General features: G+C 38.5%; 2 protein-coding genes and 1 long non-coding RNA gene across 3 annotated transcripts; 1 reads left to right on the top strand and 2 right to left on the bottom strand.

Annotated features, from left to right (window-relative positions):
- Positions 1–742: 742 nt before the first annotated feature.
- On the top strand, positions 743–2,590 carry trmt10b (tRNA methyltransferase 10B; the record flags this gene model as incomplete). The annotated part of the gene is given in 4 exon segments (XM_079671156.1): positions 743–752; positions 1,342–1,428; positions 1,431–1,510; positions 1,958–2,590. Coding segments are annotated over 4 exon segments (417 nt in total). The 3' UTR covers positions 2,198–2,590.
- A 5,943-nt stretch (positions 2,591–8,533) lies between these two features.
- cxcl19 (chemokine (C-X-C motif) ligand 19) lies at positions 8,534–13,136 on the bottom strand. Its single transcript, XM_079672963.1, has 3 exons — positions 12,980–13,136; positions 10,041–10,176; positions 8,534–9,116 (listed from the first exon to the last, which is right to left on the bottom strand). Exons 1-3 carry the CDS (start codon positions 13,029–13,031, stop codon positions 8,990–8,992), a joined length of 315 nt encoding a protein of 104 aa, XP_079529089.1. The 5' UTR covers positions 13,032–13,136; the 3' UTR covers positions 8,534–8,989.
- A 1,733-nt stretch (positions 13,137–14,869) lies between these two features.
- LOC307033961 lies at positions 14,870–16,519 on the bottom strand. Its single transcript, XR_013806731.1, has 4 exons — positions 16,399–16,519; positions 16,189–16,297; positions 16,018–16,098; positions 14,870–15,530 (listed from the first exon to the last, which is right to left on the bottom strand). It is a non-coding gene; the product is annotated as an uncharacterized lncRNA (long non-coding RNA).
- Positions 16,520–18,169: the final 1,650 nt, after the last annotated feature.

The raw sequence follows: 18,169 nt of genomic DNA, 5'->3' as shown, positions 1-18,169 counted from the left end.
CTAGGGATAAAACATACATGGAGTGGAGTAAAATGCATCATCCTTTTGCAATCTTCGCGAAATACACATAGATCGCATCATATGCCTCAATGATACTTATATCGTGAATAACACTCGATTAAAACTCGTTATTCATCATAACTTATTTTTGAACACTCTTGCACTGCCACTCTGAACATACTCTCTCCCTCAAAGCCCCCAGAGGAGGCAGTGAACGGTCATCAAAGGCAGAGAGCATAAGAACTGAATCAAGACTCTCTGCCAGCTTCGCGCTCAGGAAAGAGTATCATCATCTCTTCATCGTGGTTAGCGAGACCAATCACTTTAGAAACACATTTCTCAAGTCAGAAACTATAGAAATGATCCCTGAAAGTATAGTCTTAACATTAGCAACTCTCAAGCCCTACTGATAGTATGACAGACATGCGACTCTCAGACATGGTCCTCACTTCCAACACTCCTACAACAGATTGCAATTCTATAGAAATAAGCAAAGAAACATCTAAAAAGCTACGCGGCCAATAACACTAAATAAAAGACATTCTTAGCACATACATATGTATTGTTTAGCATACTTTCATAACCCCTATAGCGAAACATAATGACAATATTTGCCAAAAAATATACATTTAACAATGTCATACTGGCCATAAAAAGAACGACATGAACATGCCAACGGTCTCCTGAATAAAACCCTTATTAACTGTTAAATAATCGATATAATGTATTGAGAATACCCACAATGCTGTCTGGTAGCATATCTCTCCTCCTCTGTGAGTCTCTCATTGGCTGCTGTGATGCTGCATGGCAGCGTCTTAGCTTCAAATGCTAACAACAACAGCGTCAAAATCACTGTTTTATGGTCCGAAATATAAAACAATCCTCAATATATGTAAATTGGTTAAATGCTGGTCTAAAACTGTGCTAAAAAATTCCATATAGATATAATGTCCCCCAGGAATAGTAAACCAAAGTAAGCTTTTACGTAAGCTACAGTTGGTTAGTAAGAGTACAAGTTTGCACCACCTTTAGACTTCCGACTACAAACGAGAGTACACGAGTGTTCCGGTTCAGGCACAAGGAAACGCTTGATTCAATTTTTTTATTTATAAAGAAATAATAAAAAGAAAATGGTGTGCTTTTCCTGATCTGACTGTTGGCCTAATTAATTTTGTGTTATCTCAAAAATAATTCTAAACTATGCTGAAGGGAGAACAGAAACAGCTTTCTATTCAATTACTTGATTAAATGACATGGGCATATTTACTAACATTGCGATGCGCAAATACATTATATAAAAGTGTAGTCCATTTAACATGCATTTTTTTTACAGGTATTAAGCTGCCCTCTTTTGGCATGCATACGGAAATTGTAACTGTCACACTGGTGCTGGAACTGTTTTCACCAAACGAGTCATGAAAGCCATCACGAAGAGCGTCTAGTCGAGGCTCAGTGCGTCGGGCTCAAACAGTGTGTGGACCTGAGTATGAGTGACAGCATGTCTGACAAGGTAAGGGCCTTAAACCTGCATCCTGTACTCTCAAACAGCCTTCTATCTGTACAAAAGATAAGATAAGGGAAGACTAAATTCATCCTGTAGGAAATTGTTGTGCCAGAGTTACAAAAAAATAATAAACACAGTAGCATAATAGTACAACTGTACACTAACAGTGCAGTAAAAATTAAATATCTACAGAAAACATGAAACATAGACGCTCACATCATTAATGTAATTACCAGTATTTAGTAGCAGACACGTAATTGCACGTTATCATAGCATATTATGAATAATAATACTATTGTTATATAGCAGCGAGTGTGTAATGATTGTAATGATATTTATATTGCTGTTGGTGTGGAAGTTCTCAGTTCCCTTTACTGAAGCCGGTTACATCCAAATAATGATAATTTGTTCACCTGTGAATTCCCACATTGTGCATGTGTGTGATGTCTGGAGTTAGGTCGACTGGTGGGCCAGTTGAGACGGCTGTACGGCTCGAACAGGAAGGCGAGCCGACAGTTTCACCTTCTGCTGACGGACCTGAGGGAGGACAGCCGGCTCTACAGGGAGTGTCTGAGGAAGAACGCAGGCTTCCACAACTACATGGTGAGTATTACCTTCACTACCTGTAAACACTTAGGGAAGGATATTTTCATTTCATTTGTATTTGTTCCGTTCATGTTATGCACAATTTAATGTAGGCATCACAATTGTTTACAAAACATGTCTCTGTAAACACACTATTGACCGAAAAGGAGCAGGGAGAAGAAAATAATCTTATTATGACCTGCCCCTTTCTAAAAATAAATAAATAAATAGAAATAGATGGTCTGTCCTTCATATTTTCTCATTCACAGAAATGCTAACATACTCTCTCCCAGGATAATAAGAGAAACACAAAAACTTACCACAAAAAATACTTAGTTCCCACTTGTCAGTTAACGGAAAGAAACAAAACAAAAAACAACAACGCCGAAACATCACATGTACAAGGAAAAGTGCAACATCTGAGTCCCTGAAGAGGGAGCAGGTCAAATAAGATTTTCTTATCTTATTTTGTCAGGAAGCCCAGAGTTGCCAGGTTTGATAAATGCCTGAACTACAGTATCAATTAATTTGATATAGAAAAAATGACACATTAATTCTAGGAGTGTAATGCTTTTACAAACACTAATAATATGCATTCATTATGACAATATCATACTATTACTATAGGAGTGTTCTATAGTGTGTTAAAAAACCAACTACAAAAACACTATATTATACTATGGTAGTACTATTTAAAATAATATAGTCTTAAGACGGAAACACCAAAAAAAAACCTATAGTAGTACTTTTACAAACACTATAGTAATAATATGCGTTCACTATGACAACATCATGATATTACTAGGAGTGGTCAATAGTGTGTTTAAAAAACAACTATGAAACACTATATATATTATACTATAGTTATACTATTTAAAATAATATAGGAATACTACAAAGATCCATACATAGTAGATACTAGATACATAGTATTACTATTGAAATATTATAGGGCTACTATAGCTAATAAAATGGCACAACAGAAAAAACTATAGTAATACGATAGCAGGTGAAAAATACTACGGAACACTACAAATTTACTATAGGACACTATACAACTCTTACAGTATACTATAGTAATACTATAGTTCATTTATAGTTCATTTCGTAAGAGGCGCATACAGCAGACAGTAGCTAGCAGTTTTCGACAGGTACAGCCCACTCAAAAATATATTGTTTTATATCAAATGTATTAATATATATATATATATATATATATATTAACTGTACACTTTACGAATATAATGTTTTTTTATGGACATCTTTACCATTCAATCTCGTCCAACTGATATTGCCGCTGTCACTCCTCGGCTCTTGGTAGTGCTGGGAGTCCCAGCAGCTTCTACTGAAGCCAGTCCCCAACTCCGGGGACTTCCGGCCGGGGACTTCGGGTGGCAGTATACGGCGTGAAGTTGTTTGCGGCCTGCCAGTAAACCCAAAGCAGAAGAAGAAGAAGTGACGTCAGCGGCTTCATTTGCCTAATCCACCCCCAGGGACTTATTCCGGTGTGAACGCGATCTGTAGTTCATCAGAACTAAAGAGTTCTGATGAACTAAGTTCTCATGAACCTTTGTGGGAAAAGTACTGCGGTGTGAAAGCACCTAATGTTGTGTCTCGTCATATTTGTTAGTTATGTTCATGTATTTTGTCTGTCATTTCCTGTTTTATTTTGTACTTACCTTTTGTCTTTCATTTCAGGCCCTGTATCTTCCTCCCCCTGTGTGTTTTTCCCGCCATCATCAGTGTCTGCAGGCCCGGACTGGCCATCGGGAGGACCGGGCGGTTTCCCGATGGCCTGGCCTGTTAAGTGGCCTTCTGGCCTGAGGAAAACAATTTGTTATGTATGTATTTTGAACGCAGCGCTGCACAAAAGTGGGTCTGACTCTGCCTCACAGAGTGTGACTGTCTGTCTACATGATGTGGCCTGCCGACATGGCCACTTTCATACAGATCATACACTAATGCCCTCGATTGGTCTCTGTGTGTCATTCAAGCTCGGGAGGGTTTGTATGTGTGGCGCGAACGAGCGCGAGAGAAAGCGCGCGCACCGGTTACGTGTATTGTTGTTGTTAGCATCTGGTGCTAGCTGGCTGCGCTAACGGATATAATGAGCTGTCAACAAGGTGGAGGAGAGTGCTCTCCTGTCAGATTGAGAGACTGATAACTACAGCTCAGTTGAGGTAAAGGACTCTGAGTGTTTGGTCTAAGTTCTCTGTGGGTCTCAAACGGTTTGGTCACCATTATGTAAACACATATTTCCATTTGAAGTGGGAGTGATTAGTAAAATATGCATGAATAATAATAAAAAAAAATTGATTTGGTGAAAAAAGGTAAGAGACACTTTAAAAACTTGCTGAGAGCTAAAACTAGTCTTTGCTGCTGCCTCAAAGAGGAGCAGGGGGAGAGGAGGGATACAGGTGAGGCTGGTTCAGGAGCCCAGACACACTATAAAACTATAAATGAACCAAAAACAAATAAATAAACAAGTTTCAAAGTTTTTTCATATTGGATATGGAATGTTATTGGTTATGGACATGTTCTTATGATTTTATGATTATTTAAATGTATACAGTTCTGTTTCATATGGGTGTAGTCTCTTTATTTCCCCCTCAAAGGGCACCAGATTGATGCATTTAAGTCCAACATTTAAAAAATATATATTACCGGAGAGCATGCCCCCGGACCCCCCTAGAGGATTTGAGGTCCACCTCCACTTAAAATATGTTCACATGGATAGGTTCCTAAATAGATTTGCACTTTTTTTTAAAATAGTAACCCATGTCCATATGTTTATTCTGGGGTAGTAGATTAACAGTTTAGGGCTATCACTATGGGCAGCAACACTGTAAATATTGACAAATAAATCCAGGAAAATGGCAGAAAAGAAAACTGGTAGCGGCCTGGCTGGGTGTATAATTCCCGGCCTGACTTATTGTCCCAGTCTGCCCCTGATTGTTTCCACCTGTTCCCACTCACCTCATGTTTAAATAGTCCTGTCTCTCCCCTGTCCGTGTCAGTTCATCTTGTTTGTTTCCCCGAATGGTTGTGCCAAGCCTCAGCTCAGAAAGGATCGCTTTCACTCATGTCAGGTTTTGTTTTGTCGTGAGTTTTGTAGGCTTACGTTTTTCTTAAGTTCTCTTTTTGTTATGCTAGCTTTTCCTCCTTGTGAGCACTTTTTGTTTATGCCATAACTACTCTGTTAAGAGGGATTACCTCATCTTTGGAATTAAAAATACATTTAGTTACATTCAAGACTTTGTCTCTGGGTCGTGCATTTGGGTCCATCAGTTTGTGTCAAGGTCCTGACACTGAAGTCTCCATGGGGAGACTAACTTCTCTTCTAAAGCACGCCACCACATATTTGGGGTCAAGCAAATAAATCAAAGGTCTTAATGAAAAGGACCAGAAATACAATTTAAAATGTGGTACTGCCAGCCCCCCATCAAGCCTCCTCCGTTGAGTAGTGGACATTTTGAGTCTAGGCCGCTTGTTCCAAATACGTTTTGAAATTGCCGACTGTACTTTCTGCCAATGACCATTGGGAGGCAATAGAGGAAGCATTGAACTGATAAAATTAACTCGAGGCAGTATATTCATATTAATTATTGAAGCTCTGGCTTGTAGTGAGTTGGGCTGGCTCGACCACCTATTGAGGTCCTGGAGAACCTTGTTGTACAAGTCTGTATAATTATTCTTTACAGTCTTGTTAAGGTTTGGGAATATTTCAACACCAAGATATTTGAAATGTTCTACCACAGGAATGTTTGTAGACATTGTTTGATAGATATGTTTGTGTAAATGATGTCTGGATAGCTGATTTGGCAGCGTCGTTGAGAGGCGAAAAGGCAGACTTGGGCCAATCAATCTTAAAACCTGATAGGTTGCCAAATTCCTCTAGTACACTAAGCAGACGAGTCACAGACGTTGAGGGGTTCCGCCTAAAAATCAGTACATCATCTCCTGAGAAAGTTTGGAAATACAAAAGCTCCTGTTTGAATAAAAAAAATTTCTCATAAAGTTTCTCATTCAAGCCCTTGCCTAGAGACAGGAATTTATGAAAACAGGAACTTTAAAAGGAACGTTTAAAAGGTAAAATGTTAAATATATACTTGTCTTACAATTCAGGAATTGCGTCCTTAAAAAGTATTGAATCAGTTTATGTATACAATCTACATACTGATTTTTTTTTATTGACTGAATTGACACTAAGTGTTTTATTTGAAACGCACTATCCCTCCAACTTTCTTTAAGGTAAACCAGCTGTCTGAGATTTTACGTTTGAATTGAAAGTGTTTTAATCAACTTTAGAACTGTTAATTATTTAAGAGGCACTTTGTGTCAGCTTTAGGTTTGGCGATTGTACTTGAAAGATTGTATATTGTAAGATGTTTGTCTGTTATTCCTTATCTATACTTTTTGTGTGTTTTACTGTAAAGCAGCTTGAACTTTCATCGACTTTTCAGCTTCCCAGAAAAGATTTCGATCTTTTTTTCTGACTGTTTTTCCTGAGTGATAACACTGGATTACTCTCTGTTAATTGAATCTTTCTCTGGTAAATATATTCCCTATTCACTCCTTCGATTGAATTATCTGATTTCCAGTGAATAAAAAGGCGGTGAGTTCATGGAGAGCTGGAGTATTAAACTTGTGTTTGTTTTATGTGTGAAATAAATTACATATTTTTTATTTGCTTAAGATTAAACACTAATCTCACACAGCTGTTTTGTTTTTTCAAAGCAATGTTGCCAGAAAACATCTTGACTGTTTTATATGGAAGTGCTTTAAAGTTTGTATTGTAAAATGTTCACTGACAGTGTTTTGGCTTGTATTTCAAACTAGTTACAAAGGTTTGGGAGTTTGAAAAGTAACCTCCATTGACGCCAGCATTGTCGTGTTGATTCATTAATTCCTGTGAATCCAATACAGTAGTAATATTTGTTTATTTGTCCCAGAGGGGAAAATGGTTTGCAGCACATCACAAAGGCATTAAAAAAGATAAAACATTCGTCACTGACATCAACATAGACACAGATTAAAAAAGAACAGACATAAAAAAAACAGATATCGGGACGACGACAATGCCAGACCAGCTGGGTAAACTGTGCGTCCTAGCCATCATTGGTTAAGGAGTTTGATGGCTTGTGGGACGAAAGACAGCCTAGATCTGTTCTTTTTAAACAGAGGGGCACGATATCTCATCTATTCAAAATAAGAGGCAAGTGGGTGCCTCAGGTCACTCACAATATTGTGTGCCATTTTTAAAACTCAGTCCTTGTACTGTATAAGCTTTCTAGACTAGAAAATGAGATTCCTGTCAATTTACTGGACAATGTTACGGCCCTCCTGACTGACTTGTTCTGTGCCTCAGTGGCGTTGCCGAACCAGCATATGATGCCGAAGGAGAGCACACTTTCAATAAAAGCATGATAAAACATCTTAACCATTCTGTTGCCGACATTAAAAGACAATCATTTACGTAAAAAGAACATTCTTTGTTGAGACTTGGCATTTACTTTCTCTGACCATACATCCCATCTGAGCTTGTGGTCAAGCACGACACCAAGATACTTGTACTCAGTGACACATTGTATAGGCTCCCTATTGAAAAGAGTAGGGTTGGGGGATTGTGCTATTCTAAAATCAATTTCCATCTCCTTTGTTTTTGAGGTGTTTAGAAACAGGTTTGACTTCTCTCACCAGTTAATAAACAAATCAAGGATTCAATTCTCTAAGAGCTCCTAACATTTTTATGTAAACATTTAAAACCCCCTTAATCACTCTTTGGAGACCCGTCTGTTTTACTGACAAACTACGGCTGCTGTTAGAACGTTGGACATCAGGGATCCTATAAATATGGGTTTTCTCTTTTTTGCACGTGCTCAATTTTTCTTTTTTAAGTTTTAATCATTGATATAGAAAGGCACAAGTCTCTGCACACTCACACAATTACTTTTAGGTTTCCAAGGTATAGACTGACGTCACTTATTTCATTACATCCCCTCCCCCGTTTTGCATGGTTGCGTCTAATGAATGACAGAAGGGGAAAAGTGGGATAAGGTTGATTATAAATGTCCATCAGGTTTCCTGAGGGCCCTGAAGGTATCAACCCCTGGTCCTTTTTAAAGCAGAGTGTTTCAGGAGTATGAGAAGTTTACTGGAATAAACGTCTCTTTTAAAGCAAACACCATAAGGCCTGAGAACATAAGTGCAAAATAAGTGCTTAATGATGCATTAAGGTGCTCAGTTACACATTGTACTTTTCAGACTTTAAACCTTCATTAACATTGCAAAAGCTGTTCAAACAACACAGGGAAATCAACCAAGCAGTTTTATATCTGAGACTGTTTAGTGTTTCTTTTGAAATGAGTGCAAAAGTTCAACAGTGTCTTCACAAAATTCACATCTGGAGAAGTGTGTTTCAGATTAAATGCAAGACAAGAAACATTTGACTTTTTATCATTTATTTTGTTTTCTCAAATTGAATATAGACCCTGACGGTGCCAACGTTGGGAAAGGGGTTTAACAAAGCAAGTGATTTTCACAAAATAAAGAAAATGATGTCTTGAATATTACACATGACATGCTACAAAGTGTCTGCATCCGACATACAACCAAACGTTCTATAAAGAGAATAATTAACACTCATTCACACTTGATTTATTTTACAATTTACACGTTACACGCAACAACCCCTGACTTCCTATAATGCTTAGACATACTTCATCCAGTAAAAGTGCTATTTAGACACTTCCTGTTTGGTTAAAAAAAGAGCATTCAAACAGTAACAATATAAATAAGCTGTACAAATTGTGTTAAGTGTGATTTATTAAAGTACAACAGTACAACTCATCGCTGCAGAGAGGAATTCATTGCACATGTTTCACTGTTTGTCTTTTGATACTATGCTTGATTCTTTGGAAGTGACCCCCCCTGATGAAGTTCTTTTGCAAGAACAAACTGGATGAGCTTTTTCACCCAGGACGACCGCGGGTTCAGACAAACTTTCTCCCCGCTCGCCAGTCCAGCTCTGTAAAAAAGAAAAAAAGGATTAAACAGAGCCAAGATTTTAGAGACACAGAGATTAGGTTTCCAAAAACAACTGCCTAGAAAAGGATCTAAGTTAAGTGAAGTTATTTTAAAGAAAATACATAATACAAATGGCATGTGCTGACACCATTACAGTTGTTTTACCTTAGATATATATTCATGTCTCTTCTGGACATTATTATGGCTCTTCAATGATACTAATCCTTATTGTATCAGATACAAATGAGCAGCACATTGGAAATCTCCCCTGCATTAAAGTCAAGAAAAGTATGTGAACCCTTTGGAATTTCTTGTTTTGCATGATTTGGTCAATAAATGTGATCTGATCTTCATCTAAGTGACAATTATAGACAAACACAATCGTATTGTTCTTGGATAGTATAATGTCAGAGTGGCTGTCCGCTGGCAGAAGATCAACGGAAGTTTGGTGGTTTTGTGGCAACAATAAAAAGAAAATCCGCATTTTAGAGAAGTTTAGTCCGAGTCCAGAACTTATTCCTGGATCTGGAGGGTTTGAGAGTTTGTCTGAGGTTATTGCTCCAAAACCGGCACTGTGAATGTTCAAAGGGTGTTCTCCATAAATACATGAAAGAATATAAATGTTGGTTTGCTATTAGCTTAAGCACATTGTGTTTGTCTATAATTGTGACGGATCACATTTAATGACCAATTCATGCATAAAACCAGGAAATTCCACATTAAGCTTTTCTCCGTACGCCAACAGTTTTCAGTGCCAAATCATAGCATGGATTTTTCTAATGTATTCCTCGAGGACTTGGTGTTTTAGTACGGTACCTGTCTTTGGGAGGGATTTTTGACCATTTGTATAAGTCCTGAGGAGTAAAAATGGTTTCTAATTCTAATTTAAACTCTTGCATGTTGATGACTTTTATTGAACACTTACATGACTTCTATGTCGGGGCAGTGGGGCCCTGCAGGGAACAGCTTGATGCTCCTCAGGCTGTCCGGCGGGATGATTCTCGACTCCACTTGAACGCACCGGCAGTGAGTGTTATAGTCTCTGCTGATCGGTGGCATACCTGTCATCAAAAGACATTTATTTAGTCATGTTTTACCGTAAAGTGTGTTCAATCATGTGTCAGAACATGGAGATGACTTCTAGCGTTTCGAGGCTTTTAGTCATTGTAATGTTGACATGTCAGTTTAGCAGTTGTTGAAATCCTGTCAGTCTTGCACAATATTCGAAGGCTTGTGGCGCAGTGGATAGAGCCTTGGTGTTTGGATCAGGGGGTCACAGGTTCAAACCCCACTGCAGTCAGCATGTCGTTGTGTCCCTAGGCAAGACACTTCCCCCCAAATTGCTCCTGTGGGGATTGCCCACAGTATTGAGTATATGTAAGTTGCTTTGGATAAAAGCGTCTAACAGGTAACATGTATTATGCAGTGTTGCATATCCCAAGGAAATAAGAATGAGTCCTTTGTTTGGCTGTTTAAAGATTTGCCAGAGATGAACATTTCGCACTTCTATAATTCACGCAATCAAACTGCATCCTCCCCTTCCTTCTTTTATTTTACAGGGAACTTGGCACTGTGAGATTGTGGTTGCATTCCCTCTGTATTGCTACAACGCTCACTTCCCCATCTTCTCCTTTAGTCATCTTCCTGTTCACTACAGCGTAAATTCTCCAAGTCATGATGAAAAGTTCACTGGGTTACACAAAGGGGAAACACATGAGTCAAAATCTTGAATGCATCTTTTGGTCTGGAGGGGCCTTCAGCGGCGGATTGTAGCTAAAAACCGCAGTACTGTTTGTTTTGTGGTACTTAATACTTCTATTTCACGATATCTCAGAGGCAGATATTGTACTTTTCACTTTATATGGATGGCCAGTGCCCGTCTAACAATGAGCTTTGACCCGCCTGTGGCCCCCCTCCAAAAGAAGAGTTTATAAAGATAATACAATTTTAGGTACGTTGTTCTCTAACTACAACATTAACTTGAATGCATTTTGTTTCTCGTAATGTGATTGAATAACAATTTAACCACTGAAACAAATTATGTTACTTTGCTTCACTTGTGCGCTTTGACTTTATGCAAAACAAAACAAAAAAATAATAATAATAATGTTGAACGCTCATAAAAAAAACTAGCCTGAGCATGGCCCCACAAATAAAATGGGTCTAGAACTGATTTGGAAAGATAACACAGTAAAAAAGTGGAGCTCCCCCTCGACCAACTGCATTTTAATTATTCTTAGAGATAAAATGCTTCAGTATATGATAATAAAACAGCATACTATTACTTTTAATGCTTCAAGAACATTTAGCTGATACATTTAGTTAACTTTTACTCATCTAGTTACGCTTTGGCCTTGCTTAACACAGGCTTTTTAGATAACAGCACATATATTATAATGCAACGATTAGACAAGTTCAATTTTTAAGTCTCTGCAAATTGATAGTCATACTTCAGAGAAATTAAAATACTCCAATAGCTGTCTGAAATGTGGAAAACATGTTAAAAATAATGTTAAATGCTGCAAAAAGTGATCAACAATTAATTTAATTTATTAATCTACAGTTATTTAATATTTTAGTGTATTTCAATAAAATGGACCCAGTGGCGGCCGGCCCATAGGGGCGCTAGGGGCGCCGACCCCCCTCTTCCCACATTAAAAATAAAAATATATATATTTAAAAAATACATATTTTATTTTTAATAAACAAGGTAAATATTATATAATTGGTATCAGTAAAATGTATAATCTACAATAAAATCTTGTTTACTGTAAAATGGTGTTACGATGTCCTTGCCCGTGTATCATTACCCTCTCTCGTCTGGGCGCTATGCACAGCGCCCAGACGAGAGTGCAGCACGTGCAGCAGAAGCCAACTGTTGCTATCTTTAAACTATGCCGCCAAAACCTAATTTCAGCCATTCAGCGTCGTCAAATCTGATGGTCACAGGGCGCCTACGTCAGCGCCCGGTGCAGTCTGTGAGTTCTTTGGACTCGTATCCAAGGAGACAAAACAGGAAGCTGTCAAAGTATATCGATTGATTTATACCTGGGGTGCGTTAGCATTTTTTCGCTCAGTGCTCATTTAGACGCTTCTTGTGAGACTTGTGTTTTGTTTCGGTAAACATGGTTCATATCATCAGTTAGCTGAGTTTCTTCCTGTTAAATGAGTAGGACGCATGAATAGTTTATTATATTTTAAGAAGCCCTGAGACACAGTTTCGTGAGAAAAAAGACGGGGGGAAAAAGCCCCTTAACAGGTTAAATGGGAATTAAATCATTTAAAGTAATTTTCAGTGTTCCCAAAGCCCCGGTGTTCTGCAGTTTGTGTGAGCCTACTGTACTGTTGCACAGTTTATACTGTAGAAACTATGTCCAGGACAAGGTTTGGAAGTTTTGGAAGATTCATAGCTCACCACACTGAAGATTATGGAGGTATCGATCAGTCTTCTCATATTTTTAAGCCTCAATTTGTCCTCCCCCCCCCCCCCCCACTCTAACTTCACCAGAAGAAGAATTTAAGGGGTCTTTTCTCAATTTTTTTTACCGGGGGACCATCCCCCCGGACCCCCCTAGTATTGTTTGGTCACCATTTCCAAAGCCCCACCTAAAATATTTTCCACCAGCCGCCACTGAATGGACCCTTTGCCATGTTTCTCAAGAGAACATTTAGGATACAGGTAACTCCGTTATTGCTTTAACTAAAAGGCTTTTACTAAAGTTTCCAGATTGAGGATTTGTTTCAGTATTGTGCAAGGAACACGTCAGTTTCTGCAGTATTTCTAAAAAACCCTGAGCTTTAGTAAGTTATTTAAACGCAGCAAAAGTCAAACAGAAGCTAAAACACATGTGGTTGCGATCTTACCATAGGCGAGGGCAATCAGGGTCCCGAACAGGAGCACGATGCAGAGCTTCATCTTGTTTTTGCAGCTGTTGGTTGTCACTTCAGACTGATATCATACAGCTGCCTGACATCATGTATATATACCCCCGTCCAACACATCGATCATGTGCTTTTCTTCACTGTGGGAACTTAAGAAAAAACCCATTTTGTATACGTGTGTGTGTGGGAACGTTGGTTTCACTTTCAAGCATTCACATGTGCAGCAGAAGGCAGTCATGGGATGGTGAGTTCAGGGACAGACAAGAGGCCCTGTTGAGGTTAAGAGACGTTGTGTTCGCGGCTGGCGAGAATCGAGTCATTCAGACAGAGGTTGTCTGTCTGAACGGCTTCATTTCTCTCTGTAAAAATAAGGCAACTCTGTGTTTTCCCTCCGACTCAAAGTAATAAACACATAAATATCTGTTCGCATATCACAGTTTGACTCGCAGCTACTGCACGTTGTTTTTTGGTCCTCTGGGCTTGTTCTGACCCTCTATGTACAGCACAATAGAGTCACTCTGTGAAAAAGATTTGCAGTGACTCTTCTCAAACTGTTGTCAATATGTTTACTCAATTCAGTTTGGTGTTATGATGCAGATTAAATGACTATGTGTGATGTTTAAAGGGGTCACTCGGCAAATTCACAGAATTATCACCCAATTTACCCGTCTCCGTCTGCTCTGAGCGTTTTTGCTTCTTTCAGCTTTTTGTTTTGGTATTAAGGCACACAATTCTACAGTTTTAGTTCATTCACGTGGCTCTCGTAAGCATAGTTTTAGCCAAAAAGCTTGGGAAGACCTCTGTATGCAACCGGGCCACAGATAATGGCAGACAAATAGCTGCTGAACAGAGTTGAGCGTTTAGCCGCTAAAGACGCAGGTATTTCCTTTAGATTTGGTCAGGAACAAAAATGTGCAAACAAGCGGGAGAATATCTGACTGACATTCATTAATGCCAGAACTCCAGAGTACATTATAATTGTTCCTTAAGCCGTAGTAGTTTCGAGGAGGTCTTGTTTTTGACATTATTATTGTACTGTTTAAAAATTCCCCAAATGTTGTCATCCTGTGCATAGCGATAAAAATAAACTAACATTTCAGTTGGGTTTCTCTTTCGGGTGCCGTTTCAATTCAATCACCTGGTATTTGTTTCAATGTTTATTAAGTTGAACATCTAGCCTAAATTCACAATTAAAATATAAACATTTTAAAAGATGGAGGGTAAAATGACCGTTGATAACTTCAAGAAGACTTTTTACAAGCTGTGCAGCCTCAAAAACATCGGGGAAATATATATTAATTTGATAATATATAATAAATATAATCATTAACCACCATCTGTATCAATAGAGGAGTTTTCAGGTTAAACTGACTAATGAACATTGAAAATACAAGTTAAAGTTATGTTTGAAGTCTATTTCTCTGAGTTTAGTCCATTTGTCAGAAGATTGAAATTGCTATTATATGATCTTCCTGTTTCTGTTCCTCAAAGTTCAGTAAATATAATAAGTGGCAAGCATAACAGCTGAAATCATATTTTGCTGACAAAGCAGTCACAGACTTGAGAAATATTGTTCCCTCATGATTCAAGGCATGTGTCTTTATCAGACATTGGGGTCAGTGATGTGGGAAAACAGTGGATCATCATGCCAAGCCTCAACAACACATGACTGTCAGAAATACAGCGATGTATTACAATATGACTTGGCAAAAAAACACCTTGTAGTGGGAATAACAACCTGAATAACATAAATACTATTATATTGCTTACTGTATACTTTAGGTAAGGAAATACTTCATTAATTGTGATTTCAACGTGAAGTTCCAGAGAGACAGACAGACCGACACAGAAAAATAAAAATGTAATTCACTGTGTTTGCCAAGATTTCACATTTGTATTATTTATTGAAGATTAAGAGTTCTTCATCACATGACACGGGTCAGTAGTGTACATTATTATTGTATTATACAACATACAGATAAAATCCTTCACATTTCATAAAAAACAATGGCCTTACATGAACCACAAAGAAAAACAATTCACATTTACCATTATTAATAAAACTTCATTACTAAGCTTCACAGTGTGATGTCAAGCCGTCATGATAATCAGCTCTGGTGTGTATACATTGAAAGACTGTATTAAAGGTTTGGAAAAAACAACTAACAGAAAAGTGGCGCCCGGTGATATGCATACAACAAAATGACAAGTATTTGACCATATCTGGATACAATCTGCACGGGTTCAAACCCCACTGCAGCCAGCCTGTCGTTGTGTCCCTGAGACACTTCACCCCAAATTACTCCTGTGGGGTTTCCCACAGTATTGAGTACAAGTGACATGCAGGCGTATTAAACAGATGCCGTGCAGATCTTCTTACACACTGGTTGAATTGCATTGATGAAAAGCACATTTGCATTATGACCATGTTGGCACTACGGATGCTGATGCTGCGGTTGTTTTGGGGCTGGTCGGGGGGTCTTTTTGGGCTGGTGATGCAGTTGTTTTGTTTCCTAACCTCCCGTTTCGCCTTCTGTTTGTAAAGAAAACACATCATGTTCAATTTAAAAATGTAAGCCTTTAAAAACACAGTGGTTTTCCAGACTGTTTGAACAAGAACAAATGTCTACTTCTAAGTTGATTATTCATAATACTTTGACACATTTAATTCAACGCTGTATTAAGCCTGTCATTCCTTAATGAAAAAAAGCTACGACTAAATCAGACCCCCTTATAATCAAATGTAGTTTTTCTTTATTCTATTTTTAGAGTTTTGCAGCAACGAAAAGAGGGAGGTCTGGGGGGGGGGGAAACTTTGCATATCAGAATTAATGTTCCCATTCATTTAACAGTCTCATGGACCCTCATGCTTATCTGCAAAATTAAGTCATCCAAGTTTAATTAGATGCCGCTTCCTCTGTCTTTCATAAACACAGACTGGTCCTGATTCACGGAGCAATAACAAGTAACTGCTGACCTCTCTGATTTTGGTAAAATGACGAACAAACAACAAAACCTACCTTTGAATTGTTCGCAAGACTGCTTGGGTGAATGCTCCTTCAGGGTCAAGACAGACTGAACGCTTATCTTTCAGGAAAACACTGTAGGAAGTAGAGGAAGATTTAATGTAAAACAGTTTAAAGGAACACTTGAAAGAAATGCAATGTATTCATGTTTAAATAGATACCTACATGACTTCTCTCTTGTTGCAGTAGGGACGAGGCGGGAGGTCCTTGATATTAGTGATGAGGGAATGATTTACAGACGAGCTGGTTTTTATACACCGGCAATTCAAAATATCTGTAAAATCAGGATAAAAGTGAAGATGAATAAATGCAGAAATACAACAAAAAGCTTAAAATGCTATAATAATAATAATAATAATAATTTGACACACTTACGGAGTGAAGTGCAAGTGATAATGCATGCCAGCAAAACGATGCACTGGATTGCATAATTCATCCTTGAATGGTAGTGAAAGGAGATGTTGCAATGATTTCCTCTCCTCTGAGTGAAGACCCGTGTTTTCTGAACACCCTTTTATACCCTTGCAGTTAGATTGGGACGGTTTCCTGAGAAGTGGGATACGTTTTTCTTCAGAATTTCACTTTCAATCCCCATGACTCACTTTCTAATGCAGTGTTACGTTCCCTCCAAATCTAGGGGTACGAAGGGGAGTAACAAAACACAGAATTGACCAGGAACGAGAAAAAAGAGAGGAAACTGATCTCTGAAGCCACGAGCAGGTCTTTTAATGGACAAAAAGAACACAGGCTCACCAGTCAATTTGCGCAGTAAACTAATGTACCAATGTATACAGGAACACAACACCTAATTATTTATAAAACACAGGCCTCACACAGGGACAGAGGCAGTAAAATAAAGCATTAATCCTTTGAACTGTCTTCTGTGTAAGTTGTTCACATCCTGCTCTGGTTTAGTCTGGATTTCTCTGCTACTGTTGCCCTTTTCCTCTCTGAAACCCATGGTAAAATAAAATAAGATAAGACCTTTAATAATCCCTGTGAGGAAATTTCAGGAGTTTAAGCAGCAACAGAGTAAGAGCGAAAGTAGTACAGTAGTAGTACAGTTCACACAAGATTAATACAATATAAGACACAATTAAAATGATATACAGGTAAGTAGCTGTTAAACGATAAATGAATTAAATTAATATATACGGATACATATAAAGTGGGGCAAAAAAGTATTTAGTCAGCCACCAATTGTGCAAGTTCTCCCACTTAAAAAGATGAGAGAGGCCTGTAATTTTCATCCTAGGTATACCTCAACTATGAGAGACAAAATGAGAAAAAAAATTCCAGAAAATCACATTGTCTGATTTTTAAAGAATTTATTTGCAAATTATGGTGGAAAATAAGTATTTGGTCACCTACAAACAAACAATATTTATGGCTCTCACAGACCTGTAACTTCCACTTGTTAACTGTATTAATGGCACCTGTTTGAACTCGTTATCAGTATAAAAGACACCTGTCCACAACCTCAAACAGTCACACTCCAAACTCCACTATGGCCAAGACCAAAGAGCTGTCAAAGGACACCAGAAACAAAATTGTAGACCTGCACCAGGCTGGGAAGACTGAATCTGCAATAGGTAAGCAGCTTGGTGTGAAGAAATCAACTGTGGGAGCAATTATTAGAAAATGGAAGACATACAAGACCACTGATAATTTCCCTCGATCTGGGGCTCCACGCAAGATCTCACCCCGTGGGGTCACAATGATCACAAGAACGGTGAGCAAAAATCCCAGAACCACACGGGGGGACCTAGTCAATGACCTGCAGAGAGCTGGGACCAAAGTAACAAAGGCTACCATCAGTAACACACTACGCCGCCAGGGACTCAAATCCTGCAGTGCCAGACGTGTCCCCCTGCTTAAGCCAGTACATGTCCAGGCCCGTCTGAAGTTTGCTAGAGAGCATTTAGATGATCCAGAAGAGGATTGGGAGAATGTCATATGGCCAGATGAAACAAAAATAGAACTTTTTGGTAAAAACTCAACTAGACGTGTTTGGAGGAGAAAGAATGCTGAGTTGCATCCAAAGAACACCATACCTACTGTGAAACATGGGGGTGGAAACATCATGCTTTGGGGCTGTTTTTCTGCAAAGGGACCAGGACGACAGATCCGTGTAAAGGAAAGAATG

This window comes from Notothenia rossii (assembly GCF_949606895.1).
Source record: "Notothenia rossii genome assembly, chromosome: 3".
Taxonomy (NCBI): domain Eukaryota; kingdom Metazoa; phylum Chordata; class Actinopteri; order Perciformes; family Nototheniidae; genus Notothenia; species Notothenia rossii.
Note: the sequence above shows the minus strand (reverse complement) of the source record. Positions and strands in the feature narration are given on the sequence as shown.